Source organism: Augochlora pura, chromosome 3 (genome assembly GCF_028453695.1).
Source record: "Augochlora pura isolate Apur16 chromosome 3, APUR_v2.2.1, whole genome shotgun sequence".
NCBI classification, from domain to species: Eukaryota; Metazoa; Arthropoda; class Insecta; order Hymenoptera; family Halictidae; genus Augochlora; species Augochlora pura.
Genome location: NC_135774.1, coordinates 20461034 through 20477975, shown reverse-complemented (window position 1 = coordinate 20477975; position 16942 = coordinate 20461034). Strand labels below are relative to the sequence as shown.

At 32.1% G+C, this 16942-nt stretch overlaps 1 protein-coding gene across 2 annotated transcripts; it reads right to left on the bottom strand.

Annotated features, from left to right (window-relative positions):
- Nucleotides 1–3818: 3818 nt before the first annotated feature.
- Nucleotides 3819–16347, bottom strand: LOC144468086 (1-acyl-sn-glycerol-3-phosphate acyltransferase alpha-like). Of its 2 annotated transcripts, XM_078177258.1 has the most exons (7): nt 16162–16347; nt 16003–16082; nt 5190–5375; nt 4968–5101; nt 4702–4883; nt 4468–4633; nt 3819–4382 (listed from the first exon to the last, which is right to left on the bottom strand). In XM_078177258.1, the coding sequence occupies exons 1-7, from the start codon at nt 16192–16194 to the stop codon at nt 4216–4218; spliced, it is 948 nt and encodes a 315-aa protein (XP_078033384.1). In that variant the 5' UTR covers nt 16195–16347; the 3' UTR covers nt 3819–4215. The 2 variants fall into 2 exon arrangements, with proteins under 2 accessions (XP_078033384.1, XP_078033385.1); XM_078177259.1 differs by lacking the exons at nt 16003–16082; nt 16162–16347 and adding an exon at nt 10594–10733 and having other exon boundaries at nt 3820–4382.
- Nucleotides 16348–16942: the final 595 nt, after the last annotated feature.

The following is a 16942-nucleotide window of genomic DNA, read 5'->3' as shown; positions in this document are numbered from 1 at the left end:
TTATCGATGCAAGGGATAAAATCGGAGAGTCCACGTATGGTTAAAACGGAGTTTATTTTCACAGCACTATCACCAAATACTGACCATTTAATTAATCACTGATAATTCGGAGTTGTGGAGATATTCGATGGGCTGTTTTCCTCTTCTACTGAACAATTTCTCACGAATGAAAATTTTGTAACATTTATCACGACAATTTCCACGCGCAATGCTTACTTGGAGAGAAAAACAACTAGAAGTCATTGCAGCGGTTGAGTCGCAGTCATGGCTCCCAACGACCTATCGAAAAGTTATTTCATATCTCTCATTTTATCAGTTATTGTCACTAACAAACTAAATGGAAAAATAGCCAAGGGGTGCTTGATCATATTTCTAACAAACGGAACTGTTATACATGTTGAGAAGCCAGAAATAATAAATTTATTAGTGAAAGATATTCGATTGAATAATACGTAATATCGAAATCAGTGTTGACGGTTACTTTCAGGTAAACGTTCGGCGGCATGTTATTGTTCAATTGGTCAGTGCGCCCTTGTTGATGAAAGTAGTCGTATTTCGTAACGTGCTCGTCGCGAATTTTCTTGCGAAGTGCTCTCAACCATTGGAATTCTATGAATTACTGCTGACCCTTGGTCCACCCTGTGGTCACTAGTGACCATCGTAGTGATTAGTAATGGTCATTCCAACGGCCATCAGTGGTTATTCACGTGGTTATCAGAGGTTATCCAATTGGTTGTCAGTGTTTATTCAAGTGGTTATCAGTGATTATACGAGTGGTTGTCCGTGGTCATTCAAGTGGTTATCATTGGTCACTCAAATGATTATCAGTGCTCATTCAAGTGATTACGAGGACATTCAAGTGGTTATAAGTGGTCGTCCTAGAGATCATGTCTGGCCATCCTAGTGGCCACTTCTGGTCATCCTACTGGTCACTTCTCGTCATTTTTCCAAATTTTTTGCTGCCTCATATCTACACTTTCTGTTGCTGCTTTTTTTCTGCTGCCTTCCTTTGCTGTTGCTGCTACTGTCACTTCTCAAGCCAACGTCACATAAAAATGTGAGTCGCATGTGTCAAATGAGTCAAATGTGACACGCTCTTCTTTTATAAGTAATATAACATAACAATGTACATGCATTGTTAATTGGTCACTGTGCTCGCTGCAGTAGTAATAATAGTTGTAGTAGTAGTAGAGCAGTATTTATTAAGCAGTATTATTTAAGCTGACTTTACCGCTGCAACGATCAGCCCAGATCGACACATCCGCAAACTTGCAATAGCGTTGCGAAATAATCACGTGTTGTTTCAATTTTGAAACATTTCGAACAAATATCAAAATTAGCTTCGCAGAAGAAAAAGTAGCAATTATCACTGGCATTGAAATTAATTGTTAGTATTGCGTGGCGTCATTCAAAAGTTATATTTCGACATCATCAAAAATTATGTTCCCGTTAATATTTAGTAATGCCATGAAGCTTAAACTAAAGCTGAAGACACCTACTTTACCACCTCACATATCCGATACATCAAGCTTCATAGGGAAGAATTTGCCAATATGAAGAACACTAACCTTACCGACAGGGTGAGTGGCGCCACTCAAAAGTTAGACTTCGATATAATGAAAAATTATGTTCTCGTCAAACTTTTTCAATGCAATATAGCTTAAATTAAAGATGAAAACAACTACTTCGCAACGGCATATATTAGATACATCAAGCTTCGTAGGGAAGAATTTGCCAATATGAAGAACACTAACATTACCGACAGGATCAGTGGCGGTACTCAAAAGTTATATTTCGACATCATCAGAAATTATGTTCCCCTTAATATTTTTTAATGCCATAAAGCTTAAATTAAAATAATATAAATAAAATTAAATAAAAAATTATTAACAAGAACATAATTTATGATGTCGAAATATAACTTTTGATTGGCGCCATTCATCCTGTGCGTAATGTTACTGTTCTTCATATTGGCAAATTTTTCCCTATGAAGCTTGATGGATCGGAAATGTGTGGTTGTAAAGTAGGTGTTTTCAGCTTTAATTTAAGCTTTATTGCATTAAAAAATATTAAGGGGAACATAATTTTTGATGATGTCGAAATATAACTTTTGAGTACCGCCACTGATCCTGTCGGTAATGTTAGTGTTCTTCATATTGGCAAATTTTTCCCTATGAAGCTTGTGTAAAGTTATTTGGGCAATAGATCTTGCAGTAACAAGACGCAATCAGGAATAATTACAATATATTTAACAAAACAACAAATTACGTCTAGGGATTCAAGTCTCACACCTCGGCAATCAAACACACTCCCTTCGGACAGATTCGCACTCGTCACACACGCAGCGCACGCTCTCTCTCTTGCGCCAGGTGGCGCCACGTACCGGTGGTCAACACAAATGTACCTATCTTAACAGCTTGATGTATCGGATATGTGCGGTAGTAAAGTAGGTGTCTTCAACTTTAATTTAAGCTTTATGGCATTAAAAAATATTAACGGGAACATAATTTTTGATGATGTCGCAATATAACCTTTGAGTGGCGCCACTCATCCTGTCGGTAATGTTAGTGTTCCTCATATTGACAAATTCTTCCCTCCGAAGCTTGATGTATCTAATATATGCTGTTGTGAAGTAGTTGTTTTCAGCTTTAATTTAAGCTATAGGGCATTGAAAAAGATTAACGAGAACATAATTTATGACGATGTCGAAATATAACTTATGAGTGGCGCCACTCATCCTGTGGGTAATGTTAGTGTTCTTCATATTGGCAAATTTTTCCCTACGAAGCTTGATGTATCTAATATTGGTACACCCTGTATACGAATGTGTGATGATTGGTGGTACACGGCTTACGAAAAGTACAAGTCGAATATCGAGCAAAGTGTTTCAGATGGAGCACTGAGCATACGGATACGCGAAAAAAGTGAGATCGCAATCATGGATGAGTGAACATTCTACATTTTTCGTCTGTGTGGACACTCACGCTTAAAACTCGTCATCTCATGTTCTTTTTCTAAACTGCGCGAAGCTGGATGTGCATTAAAATGGTCAGAATATGGTTAGGCAGAAATAGCTCGGTATGGTAAAGCATCACTGTATGTATAAGTTATCTAAAAAATACTGAACGATTAGCAAAATAATAGGAATAATTTGTATGCGATAAAAAACGATGAAACAGTTGAAAATTGAATGTGACTGTGGCGTGCGCGGTTTAAACTTTAACTGAAAAAAATATGGGCTGAAGAAAGTGTACTTTTTAATTATTTATGATATGTTCGTTTCTTCGTTTCCTAAATACGAAAACAAAAAGATCATTTTTACTGAATAGCTAGACTTACACTAGAATTATTAATGTAAAAATATATATACAGGAAGACAAGGTACACCAATTTTAATAGAAAATGTAATTGTTCTGCGGCCGACATAGTTCTCTATTTTCAAATCCAATTTATCAAGTTTGCGTTCATTATATTGTTACGGCGGTTGATCATATGGAGTCGCCGTAATGAAGAATTACTTCGCGGTGAACAACGCCTAAGGAAATAGAAGAAGTTCGGGGTTGTCACGGAATCGTTGAACCGACAGTCAGCCGAGAGACGAATCCGAGAACCGTCTGTCGAGCTTGACACCTTAATCGAACGATTGTACCATTGTTTTCCATTAAAGTTTAAAGCTGTTAAAGTTGTACAATTTAATAAAGACTATACGGAATGCCGCGACGGACGCCAAGACCGCGCAACAATATATATTTGCAAGTAATAGTTTTAGGAAATCTTGTACAGTAACATCAATGAATTTTTATTCAATAGTACACGTATCCTACGAATTTTCAAACTCGATTTTCTCGATACGAGAGCATGTTATGCTAAATATTTGTCCTGTTTTGAGTCATAAAACTTCTCTAACTCGATTTGTATAGTTTGTGATAAAAACCCTGTACTTTCAGATATGTAATAGTTTAAAATACAGTATTTTCTTAAACATAATATCACAAGCTGCACTTTATCGCGTGCAAGACACAGTATTGGTTAGACAATTGATATTTTTACACTTTTCCAAAAATGGTACAAAATTCCGTTGTGTACAAGTAGGAAAATTGTATGTAGATAATTTTATTTACATACATACACACACATACAATTTATACAAAGTATTTTTGGCATAATTTAATTCATTCAAAACTGTTCAAGTTTACCATAATTTCACCGTTTCCACTATTGATTTCCTTTTAACGTATTAATATGATTATTTAAGACCTCCTTCGAAGTCTCGGAAAATTTAGTATTCATACAATCATACACTTTTTCCATCAGCATTGGAAGGTCATCCAAAGTTAAATTTTCTGTAGAAACAGCGGGCAAAATCGTGATGTAACTTGTACCTAAAAGATAATTTCAATTAAACAAAAATAAATGAATAAAATATTTATGTTTACAAATCGAATAATAATAATTTATATTCTAAACCTGAATTAAATATTTTATGCTTTGCATTCAAAAAGTAATATTTCGAAACAACGATTGGTTGAATCGGTAATTGTTTTGTGATTGCCGTATGGAAAGCACCCTTCTTAAAAGGCATTAACGAAGAATTAGAATGACGATGGCCTTCTGGGAATATGAGAAGATTTGCCTAGGAAATATACAAATAAAACAATTAAAAATAAATTAATTAACGATTTCCAATATTTTTAACCATACCTTCGTGTTTTTAACAATATCCCCTGCTTCGTTTAACACGTTATATGCTTCTTTGCTTTTCTGTCTGTCAATGAAAATGGTTCCCCATAGCCAGATTGCAATACCAAAAGGTCCAAAATACATTATCTCTTTTTTGGAAATGACAGTGCTTTTTCTTTTCAACAGCCACAGTTCGGCTAAGACTGAAATGTTAGCGCCGTTATTAATTTATACAATATATTTGTTCTATGAAATAAAAAAATTACTAACATATAAATTATACTTGCCAGTTAGATCAATTGCGCTTTGATGATTGATTAAAACAATACTGCCACTATTTTGAACCAGATTTTCTTTTCCACGTATATGGTATTGTACTCCTAATAACCTCATACCTAATTTCAGACACCACGCAACGGGGCTAAAAGTTTTTGTATATGTACGATTGTCTAAATACATATTTTATCATTTATCTTTTGCTAATTTCGTATTAAAAGTTTTAGACTTACATTGCATTCCTCCAATCTCTGATTCTTAATAGCATAAATGGTATCGATATAGTTGGCACTGTAGCGGCAATAAATATGAAGAAACTAAATTTTATATAATATCTCATTCTTTCACAAGAGACAATAAATGCCAAGAATGTTACAACGCATGTAACTTCAATACTGTAATAGGCAGCAGTTTGCAATCTGAAATAACAAAAGCAACATTGTATGTACATTGCATATTCACATTACCTAATTGAATAGAATTACGGAAACAGAATACATAATTTAATCTATAGAATAATTTGCAAATAATGTTACATAATTCCGCATTTCTAAAACATCTCAATAACAAGATTAAAAGTAAGAGTATTTTACGTATTGTATCATTACTTGAATCTAAATTAAATATTCAGCTGACGCTTTTAAATATAACCTGTAATTTTCGAATTCTCGTGTACACTTTATAAAAAAATCAATTTTGGAAAAGGTATACAACTTATTGTGTTTTCAGTAATAGAAGTCGTTCATGTAATGTTGTCTAATATTTTACCACTCGGATGATAAGGCCTGGGTCCAGATGGATCGACAGTTTAAAAATTATTATTCGAGTGTCGAATTTCTGAAAACTAATTTAAATGTTCATATATTCCGTTACGATTTATAGGAAAACTTACAAGAGCAAAAGAAGTATATTAAAAAATATGTTGAAAAGAATTCATAAATAAATGATCTTAAGCAATTATATTTTGATTAGAAAGATCTACTGATCGAGTGTTCAAGAAATACCAATATGGTAAATGGTAAAATACCAATTTTTACGGATATTTTTCAATTTATTTAAAAGACTAAGAAGAATGTGGAACGAAATCTAATTACATTATGCGAAGGAGTAAACCTTGAACTGATGAGCGACACGAATAATAATTACAAATTACGTGGCGCTTTCTAAATACAAACGAAATAGTTTCGCAAGACAGGTCGCGTAGACTCTATGTCGTAGGCAGTATAACTCGATACTGGAACATTGTATTTTATAAATTAAACATAACTTAGCCTTATAAAACTAGATTCGCTCTACCGAGTGATGTAAATTGATTTCGTCCTATATGTTCAATCTTAGAAATGAATTTAAAACTGTTTGCAAAAATTGTCACACCTTTGAGATTATTTTCACTTTAACTATTGTTGCAACATGTTTCCGCGATTATAATGAAATATTAAACTATAATACTACTTTCCCGGATCTTTTCCTAATTTCCTTAAAAATTATACATGAGTATTAAAATAAATTAATCATTATTATTCTGTTATTAAAGAGATTTTCTTTAACATTGGCTGTATAAAAGATGTCAGCGATAGAACCTGAATCTTAAAAATTTCATTTTGAAAGTAATTTGCAAACTATGTTCGTAAACTGTTATAGTCGAACTGTAGGGAATATATTAATATATTATACTATAGGCAATAAAATAGCGATTCTGTTTTCGAATTTTTGGTGTTGTATCTTTTTTCACTAAACGTCGGATTTAAATTATAGTTGTCTACGATTTCTACAGTTACTTTAGTTCACAGACTTTCAAGAATGTTTAGCTTCTGTATAATGCCGTCCACTGGGAAGTTGTCTTTTTTATCTTTATTAAATACTACTTAACTAGTTATTATTTAGCTTGCTTGAGGTTCATGAGTTTTTACATCTATTACAAGCTTCTTAAATTCACCAAAATATTTTACTTACTTTTGGGCGCATTTTAATTTTATTACCTGAGCTTTAATTTCCGAATTCTGAACGATTGTTTTGTCTACTTCTACTTTTAGCTTTCTTAGCATATCATCTTCTTAACGCGTGAATTGTGTTATACACGTGATTTGGGTCATGTATGTATTGAATGATCCGATTTTCCATGATCTTCCGATAAAATAGATATTGTATTTATCTTTCTATTTAGTAATTGTTTCAACTTCTAGTTTTTACATATTTTTCAATTCAATGGATAACCTTTACGCATCGTTTGTTCTACCACACTGATTAGTTAGGATGTTTTGAAACGAATATTTTCAAATTAAATACTCGTGATACATTAAGTGTATCAATGCCGTTGGGAGAGGTTAATTTACTAATTAATATATTACATTTTTTTAAATGAACCATTGCCGACATGGTTAATAAAACTTTAAATGTTTCACAAATTATGACCAGCTTTCGATTTTATCGTTTTCCCTATTTTATTTCCAACCATGTTTTAATTAAAAGAATTTTTCTTTTTTAAATTCTTCCTGTTTCTTTTTGCAATATAATCCAATGTATTTATTAAAAGTAACAGTTTGTATTTTTTCTCGGTTTTTAATGTTCTGCAGCACAGTTACTTTTGAATATGATCTTATCTACTTTAGTACATATTACCATACATATAATAACATACAGCAACGATGTTAAAAAATGTAGCAAAATTAAATAAAAAATAATTTGTATTATTTTTTATGTTATTATTATTTAACTGTTAGTATTCTTTTATTATAAATGTATATGGTATTCGCATTACTATTTATTGCAAATTCTAATAATAGTGTATTATCTTTTCGTGTACGGAAATTTATTGTGCAAAATGTTCATAATATACGATATTAAATGATGTACATGCATTATGTATTATTAGAACTAATAACAAGTAAAATGAGCCCAGAAGACGTAAGCGTAAAATCTAAGTAATCATTATATAGTCATCTTTGTTATTGAATAAGTTTATTCAAACAATTATTAGCTAAACCGAGCAGCTGGTCATAGACTACAGTTATTTGGACTTCTTTGGATTACTAATCGCATGATAATCTGAAAAATATATGTCTTACATATATTCTGCATGACTATTTTAAACGTATAGCTGATACATGAGTACTTGTACCTTTGAAAATTAAGATTTTATATTTAGCGATTTTACGTAAGTCTTCAAAGAAGTTTTGTTTCAATTTGAAAGTTAAATATAGCCGTTTTCCATTTTCTATCGTAAAAAGACATTAAATGGGCAGTGTATTTTGCATAAATATATGATTATTTCCAAGTTAAAAATATGCACAATATATTCTAATCTCTAAGCTGAAATTATTCTAGTTTATGACGTACATATTACTTTTTGCAATAGTAAAAGATGGTCACTATACACAGTATATTTCAATCTCGATGTCTGGGAAAACATTCTTTAATTTTCAGTTGTAGTATCAATTATTAGACACGTGTACAATGAATTCTAGATTGTCACACTACTTTTCGATTATGGCATTTATCTCAATTTACGAAACACACAATCGCCGGAGTTACAGAACTTTCGGCTCTTCAAGGTCGTTTCCTCTATAAATCACAGAATTGTTAAAGTTCGCTCTGAATATCATCGAAATAGTAACTATTCATTACATTTCTATTCACTAAAATGCATCGATCGAAATTACACTTATGCATAATTTCTCGCTACATTCAACGAAATTTTCTGTTAAACAGTCTTCATTTTTCATCCTTCAAATATTTCACTTCGATTGCTGCGTCGTTTTAATTAAATTATAAAAATTACTGTTATATTAGGAACAATATCAAGACTAATAGATACAAGACGTATCTTCAATAATGTAGTAAGAAAAATTTGCGAATTAAGCTGAGAATGGTCATAAACAGTGACAATTGTATAAAATAAGTTATTTACAATGAAAAAATGCTTTCTCATTACAAACTTTGATTAAGTTACACGTTCTGTTAATTTTTCGTCTTTATTGTACTTTGTTCGTTTACGGTGTTATTTAATAACAATTTGGCAGGAAAAGTACCTTTATTTATAGCAAAAATTACCTTAGGTACGTAGTTTCAATTTTTTATTCGTTTCTATTTCATAAGTAAAGTAAAAAATTTAGTATTTAAATGCTCTGTCAATCCTGATAAGATAACGATGAGTAACAATTGACACGTGGTGTATACGCCGATAGAATTAAGAATGTTATAATTAGTTGATCTGGATGAGTACTATCTTATGTCATTACTTATTGATAAACTCAAGCAATTTTAGAACTGTTATGTAACTCAGTATACATTATCTGAACATTTTATCAGAGCAATTGATTAGATTCTGTTGTTACGAACTATTTTCCTGGCACGATTTAAATTTGTCAGTATTATTTGCTAGTAAATCTACAATACGAATTTTCTTTCGTAGACATAGTACCTAAATAATATCGAGTGTAAATAATTCTTTAGTTTGAACATTAAATATGCATATTTTATTGGTGTTTATGCAATGTATATTTTTTATTAGATTTTGCACACGCTTCATATTTTTGTTAAATCCATTCGCACGGTTCAGGTAAGTTCAACTTGAAAATATAAAATTGAGCTTTATTAGCTATGCAACACTGTATTAATGTAATGATTATTACATTGTATATTAAATTTATTACATTTTACATTTATACGTTTGAAAGGGTAAAAGTAAATTACACTGAATAGTTTTTGATGTAACACTAATCCTTCCTTACTATACATAAACATTTAATGACTTTTTACTAGTCTATCTACCTTGCGAATAAATAGTGAATAATATTGAATAAATAGTTCAGAAAGGTTATGATAGTATAAATATTTATGAACATCTTTCGTAAGATTTGCAATACTCTTACTGGCATTAAATTGTCACCGACGATTTTACTGTAAAGAAAACATAGAGACTGTATAAAACATAACCGAGTAAATGATTAAAAAGTTATTAAATATCGAGTTTTCATTATTCAATAAACAAAATGAGAATTCATCTAGAATTATTATTCAAGCAGAAATGGCAGGTTATGTATGGAATTATATAGTACAATAAAATGTTTAATTGAAAAAATCCCGATAATGATTTATATACTATTCGATAGTGGTTGAATATTTTATTTAATATATCTATAACAATTATTTAAACTATTATTTTGTATAACTATCAAAATTGCTAGGACACTTGACGAGTTTTAAAAATAAGTTATTACATCGTTCCTCCTTCGGTTGTTATAAAAAACTGTTATGATTAGTTGACATCATTCTTGTACGATAATAAAATTATATTCACCGTTACAACACACACTAAACAAGAACAGGATAGAAAAGTAATCGCGGGAAATGTATATCAAAACTAAACCACATAAATTCTACATTATTCTTTCACATCACAATTTAGTTTATTTACACTTTGTTGTCGATCATATTATAAACTTTGGTCAACAAGTTATAACGATCTCATGTGCGTCGTCCTTAACTTGTTTCCTATTCACTTCACTGTATTCAAAATAAAGATTTACAATATTTTTGTGTTCGAACTGTGTAGTTTTTAATGTTGGATACATAACGTAATATTATATCACGATATCATGTAATAAAATAATATAGTTCAATATATTTGTCACTCACGTATTGAACATGTTGTCGGACACTGGAATAAAGCCAACTCGGTTAACAAAATACGACAAAAGAACTGTCAAACGCAACCGCGACTCCCGCAATAACGTAATGCTCTGGCAGATAAGCAAACATTTCAAGCAATTATGATTCGTAGTCTTTCGACATATTTCGTCAAATGTACATACGTTCTCTGTGTACTGAAGTCATCAAGGGAAGGGGCCGTCATTGAATAGTGACATCTTATTGGCCATTTGGTATACATACATAGCGTACAGCACATGTAATGTAACATCGTTATACTCTATCGAGTCGTTATTTTGGATTAGTATTATATTTAGATTATAATACTTGTATATGCGTAGGAAACGAAATAGGTAGACAATAATTCAGTCTAATATATTTATCTTAAATGATACCAATTAGGTATCCAAACATTTATAAATGTATAAATAATGAACTCTTTATAAGTACATTTTATCATATTTAATAAAGCATATTTTAATAATCTTGCTCAATTTTTTATATTTTTCTAATGTATATAAATGAATACTATTAAATAAAGAACCTTGATTGAATTTTATTTTGCATGCGATAAAAGTATCATCAAATCAAAAGATGCTTCATCCATTTCCATTTGTTACTAATCGTATATAAAGATTTACATGAATATTTATACATTAACGTTTTTATATATTTAATTTATAATTTATATTTTATTTAATTTATAAGTTCAAATCTATAAGTAGAAGCATTAAATAAAATTTGTGGGACTATTTTTTAGAATACGACGCGCACCTTGTTAAAACAATTGCATAACTCAAACATTAGAAAAAATAAATATTATTATGCTAATAGCGACATAACTAACTACAATTCAATAGAAATTCTTTTCGACGAAGATGTAATAGTGGATGTAATAGATTGAAGAAGATACCAAATAAAAAATAAAACAAAAACGATAATACAATTATAGTTAGAATTAATTATGATTTATTATTATATTAACTTTTAAAATTTCGTAAAGATATTTCTTATAAAAATTATACGACTCGTAGGAGTCAGCGTATACTCAATAATCTTATCTTCTCGTAAAGGATGGACAAATTAAGATGAATAACTGATTCCTAAAGATTATTCGTTTTTATACAATGGCGAATTTGAAGATAAATTCACTGGTACAACCAATAAGTCTTTCTTACCGATAGCACGTGAAGAATGGCAAGCAAAAAAAAAATGATAGTATACAGGGTCTCTTTGTAAATATACAAACCGGTCAGGTAATATTTCTATATGCTATTAACGAGTCGAGGGGAAAAGGGGAGGGGGCGGCAGTAACTTGYGTGGCCGRGGATTCGTTAAGATGATTGGGAATAGGAGGGTTGTTAATTGTGGATGAACCAACGTTTGGTTCACCGTCGGGACCCACAATGGGAGGAGAASGTGCATATGCCAGTGTCTGTTTCACCACCGGGATCCGGAGGAAGATGATTCGCAAACGAGTCGACGTTTTCACTGTCGGGACCTACAAAGGGATAAATATTGGGTTGGCAAGAAAGTAATTTCGGTTTGCACCAGTAGATAGCGTTATGCTTGCTTCGTTATTCTTTGTCAATGTTAGMATTTTTTTTCTTTTGCGATTTRCTGGTCAATATCTGTACGTTGCTTTAGAAACAAATTCCGTGTAATTTTGTTTACAAYTGTCAGTTTACGGTCAGTTTTAATATGAAGTGCAAGAAACAGCACTTTCGACACATTTTACTTTTTTATTTTCATAAAGGCAAGAAAGCGGTCGAGGCTCAGAAAGAGATATGGAAGTTTATGTWGTTGATTGTTTAACAGAACGCACGTGTCAGGATTGGTTCAAAAAATTTCGTTCTGGAGATTTCTCATTGAAAGATGACCAACGTTCTGGTCGACCTTCTRAAGTTGATGATGACAAAATGAAAGCAATAATTGAATCGAATCGTTATATAACTGTGCGAGAGATTGCAAAACAGTTGCATGCATCACACACAACAATTGAATACCATATAAGAAGCCTTGGACTTGTTAAGAAGCTCGGATATTTGGGTTCTGCACGAATGGAAAGAAATTCACCTAACACAACGAATCAATATTTGTGATACGCATTTCAAACGTAATGCAATCGACCCTTTTTTGAAACGAATTATCACTGACGATGAAAAATGGATCGTCTACAATAATGTTAATCGAAAAATATCATGGTCTAAGCATGATGAACCAGCACAAATCATATCAGAAAAAGATCATGCTGTCAATGTGGTGGGATTACAACGGTGTTGTGTATTTTGAGCTGCTTCCAAACAACCAAATGATCAACTCAGATGTTTATTGCCAACAACTTGTGAAATTCGAGGAAGCAATCAAAGAGAAAAGGCCAGAATTGGTAAATCGCAAAGGAATCATGTTCCACCTCGACATTGCACCATCGGATTATCATTTATTTCGAAGTTTACAAAATTTCTTAAACGGTAAATATTTCAGCAATAACGATGACCTCAAATCGCACTTGGTTGAGTATTTTGCTGTTAAGGACCAGAAATTCCATGAGCGCGGGATTATGAAGTTAACAGAAAGATGGCAAAAGGTCATCGAACAGAATAGAAAATATTTGACCGATTAAAGTTCATTTTTTGTATAGAAAAAATTGAGTTTTATGTCACACTAAAAACCCGAAATTACTTTCTTGCCAACCCAATATAAAGATTGTTTCTTGGCCTCGTAATTTTTTGGCTTGGTGCACCTCGTGCGGCAAAGGTGCGCCGTGGTGGATATGGTACTAGTGATTAGAATCGGTGATAGGATGTGGATTATAAATGAATTTGACTCCAAGTTTCCATATACAAATATTCAAAGTATATTACAGAAAACAAAGCAAGTTTACAAAGCAAAACTTATGCAAGTTGCTTATCGTGGAGTCTAAGTTCCGAGGTCTCGGTTTTGACGCACTGAGAAATGCTCGAGCTCGCACAGTCTAACAGCTTAGATGAGATTCAAACGTAGTCTATACTGGCCCCATAAAGTCCAACCTTCACCTCCGAATGGTGGGGACCGAGGAACAATTTTTTCAATAGGCGGCTAACGTAACCGACGGATTAAATATTTATTCGATAAAAAATCAGGTGGATTATAATCTGAGTATTAGTAATCTGACCGCTTTGACGAAGAGATAAAGTTATCCAAACTTGTATGTGGCAACATACTTATATTGTGCGACATGCGACAAGGGAATACACGGCAAATTGCCGTGAAATTGTGAGCGTGGTGCAATCACTCGCCACTGTTGCTATGTACAGACTGGAGCGTGGTTTCTCCAGTCTGATTGATTTTTACATTGCTGCTATCAAATATCATAAAGAAAAATTCCTTACCGCCGACAGGGGGTCAAGACGTGGTCCCCGAACCCTCGTAGCGTTTGACCAGGGTTCTACACTCCTTGGCGGTCGTAATACCGCTGCTTCAACATCGCGAGTATAAGCTAAACTGAGCTTCGGTCTCGCCGCCGAAAATTGTTCAAACATGGCGACTGAGACGGGACTATGTGTCTAGGTTCCTACGATTTCTCTGCGACCAGGCGCGGTGTTTTTTCTAAAGGTATATAAAAAATGTGCTGTCTCCAACGCTAATGGAAAAGGACTTCGGTTTTAAAGAGATGGACACAAGTCAGAGAAGGGAAGATAAGTAGTTTCTAGAGCAATGCGCGAAGACAAACTTTGTAGATAGTAGGGAATGTCTTCATACGTAACAATGCAAAAATAGATAGAAAAAGAGAATAACGTCTTTTTGTTTAAAACCTCAGTTTTGAGAAAATCGAGTCCGAAGGTTCCGCGAATTCGAGTGCTATTAATAGAAATCAGGTGCCGCGTTTTATCATGACTTGTCAGTTTTATTTCTTGTAAAGATTAAAGCACACCTGCTGGAATTCCAAAATTATTTTTCTCCAGAACAACGTCTTAAACAAAGAAATGTTATTGTCTTTTTATGACTGGTTCCTGCACGAGGAATCATCGATCGATCGCTTGTAGTATGATATCGAAGACACTTTTCTAAATTTTCAAAATTTTCTAAATTTGTATGCTTTTTCAGCAAATTAAAGCAGTGACCAAGTAATCTAGAATCCAAGTAAATTATACTTTGTAAGAAATAAAAATATTTTAGATTTTGTTACTATTCAGAATAGATTGTTCAATCGGCTAAATTTATTTGTGTTTCACATAGATTTTTGTATGTATGTTTTCTATCCCCTCATGCACCTAATCCCAACTGTATTATGCGAACTATAGGACACGACAGAATAACAACATTCATGTGTAAACAGGAAATATTACATATTATATATGTGAAATTTATTTTCGTGAATTTCTCAAAAACTGAAGGTGTCCAGCAATAACATCGTATAGGAAAAAATGGTTGCAAAATGATGACCTTGATAACATCAACTTTGATAATCCTATTCCGAATAATTGTCTTAGATTTTTGCTTTTAGATTTTTAATAGATTTAAATTGTGCATATTGTAAATGTTATTATATATAATTATGTTATTATTATATAATTTCTAAAATGATTAGGATTTTAATATCGTTTTCCAAGAGAATGATTGAAGTTTGACTCGTGATATCTTCGAAACTTTTTATCATTACGATGAGTTCAATTACGATGCACTAAAAACTCCGACCTTGAAGTCCAAAGTCCAAAAAAATATTTTGATGACATATCGTTCTCAATCGATCGTTATTAATCTGATGATACAGATTGATAATGCGTTTATGAAGTGCCGATGTGCAGGATAATCTTTTTAAATCAAAATTATGAACCGTTCAAATTACTTTCATTGCTATTACAGCTAGAAAAAATTAATTCGACTAGTTTCATAATATGAACCTAATAATAATAAGAAAAAATTCCGGTTTTTAAATAACCGGTTTTTCCCTTGGGGCGACTACTATTGAAGGCACATCAGCAGATGTTGATGGCACATCTACAGACAGATCTCGTATTACTTCTTCTGTGCTTTTCTGTAAAATCTAGAATTATACGTAACACATATTTTTAGTAAATAAAAATATATTACTGACGAAACAATAATATTAATTCTAGGATACACAGTAAGTTCTCCTCAATTGTCTTTTAGCTTGTAAGCAAAACTAGATAATTCGAGAAGGAGAAAAGCAATATTCGAACTTTACTCCCAGTTTTTGTAGTTGTTAATAATCGGCAACTTACTGTATTATTAATTGATGCTTATAGATTAGTCGATATATTTCTAAAATATATTGTGAATAAGTGTTTAAAAAAATAATGATAATAACGCTAAAAGCCTAACGCATATTTAAAAATAAATGTTAAAAGATATATTAAAAATAACGAAAACAGAACAATTTTTCTTAAGTCATACTTTTCTTCTTTTCGCAGGTGTTTCCACAAGTGACTCTGTAGTTCTTCTTTTTGATGTTGTAGGTTTCCTGAACTGAGAACCTAAAAAATAATACCGAAAAAATTAGGAATATATATATCCTTTTTTTAAACAATATTATTTATTTTATAATTCTACAACCTTCAACATCTCGAATCTCAATCGTTTCGCCATTGTGATTATCAGGATTTGCTTCCGCTACAGATTTTTTAATAATTTCCTGTGGCTGAGTCCAGATCTTCTGGAAGTAAGAAGCTACGGTTGTATTTTTTCGACATTTTTCAATAATTTCCTCGGGCTGATTCCTAGGAAACGTCCGTATTTCGTCCCTAAATAATAGATATAAAGCAATTAAGTGATAAGAAAAAGATATAGTCAAAAAGGTTATTTACACAAGTGCACATTAGTGTTTTTAAGCACATTCACTTTCTCTTTCATACTCTTACACAAATAATTTAGAGCTTATAATAAAACGGAAAGGAGTGGAAATGGTGGAAATGTAGAAAACTAACAGGAACTGTTCTTCTGTTTGGGGTAAGAGGAACTCTTCCATTTCATAATCGGTTAACATTCCGAAACTCAGTTGACTTTGCATCTACATTCACAACAAAGTTATCAAAAATTTGAATAATTGCAAACAAAGTTAAAGGAATATAGATTTATTAACCGTAGTTATACCATGTACTAAGGAAGGAAAGGAACGTCCTCGATCAAATTCCTGTCTCTATCTTCATGGAAGGATATCCCGATAGCAGGACCATGTAAATCACTCCGACTAAAAAATTGTATTTTCTATATTTTATATTAGGAGCGCAAATTAGTTCGGTCCGTTTTCAAAAGATAACCCTAACTGTTATGACCGTTTCATAGTAACAACTGATTTCAGTTGTTTCTGACAGATCAGATATCTGCCAATAACATT

What these genes read in the sequence shown, in the direction of transcription:
- LOC144468086 (XM_078177258.1), bottom strand. Translation starts at nt 16,194, where the DNA reads ATGGCGAAACGATTGAGATTCGAGATGTTGAAG. An exon ending in TGAGATTCGAGATGTTGAAG is followed by an intron (nt 16,083 to 16,161) that starts GTTGTAGAATTA and finishes ATTATTTTTTAG; the next exon opens with GTTCTCAGTTCAGGAAACCT. An exon ending in AAGCGCAATTGATCTAACTG is followed by an intron (nt 4,884 to 4,967) that starts GCAAGTATAATT and finishes CTAACATTTCAG; the next exon opens with TCTTAGCCGAACTGTGGCTG.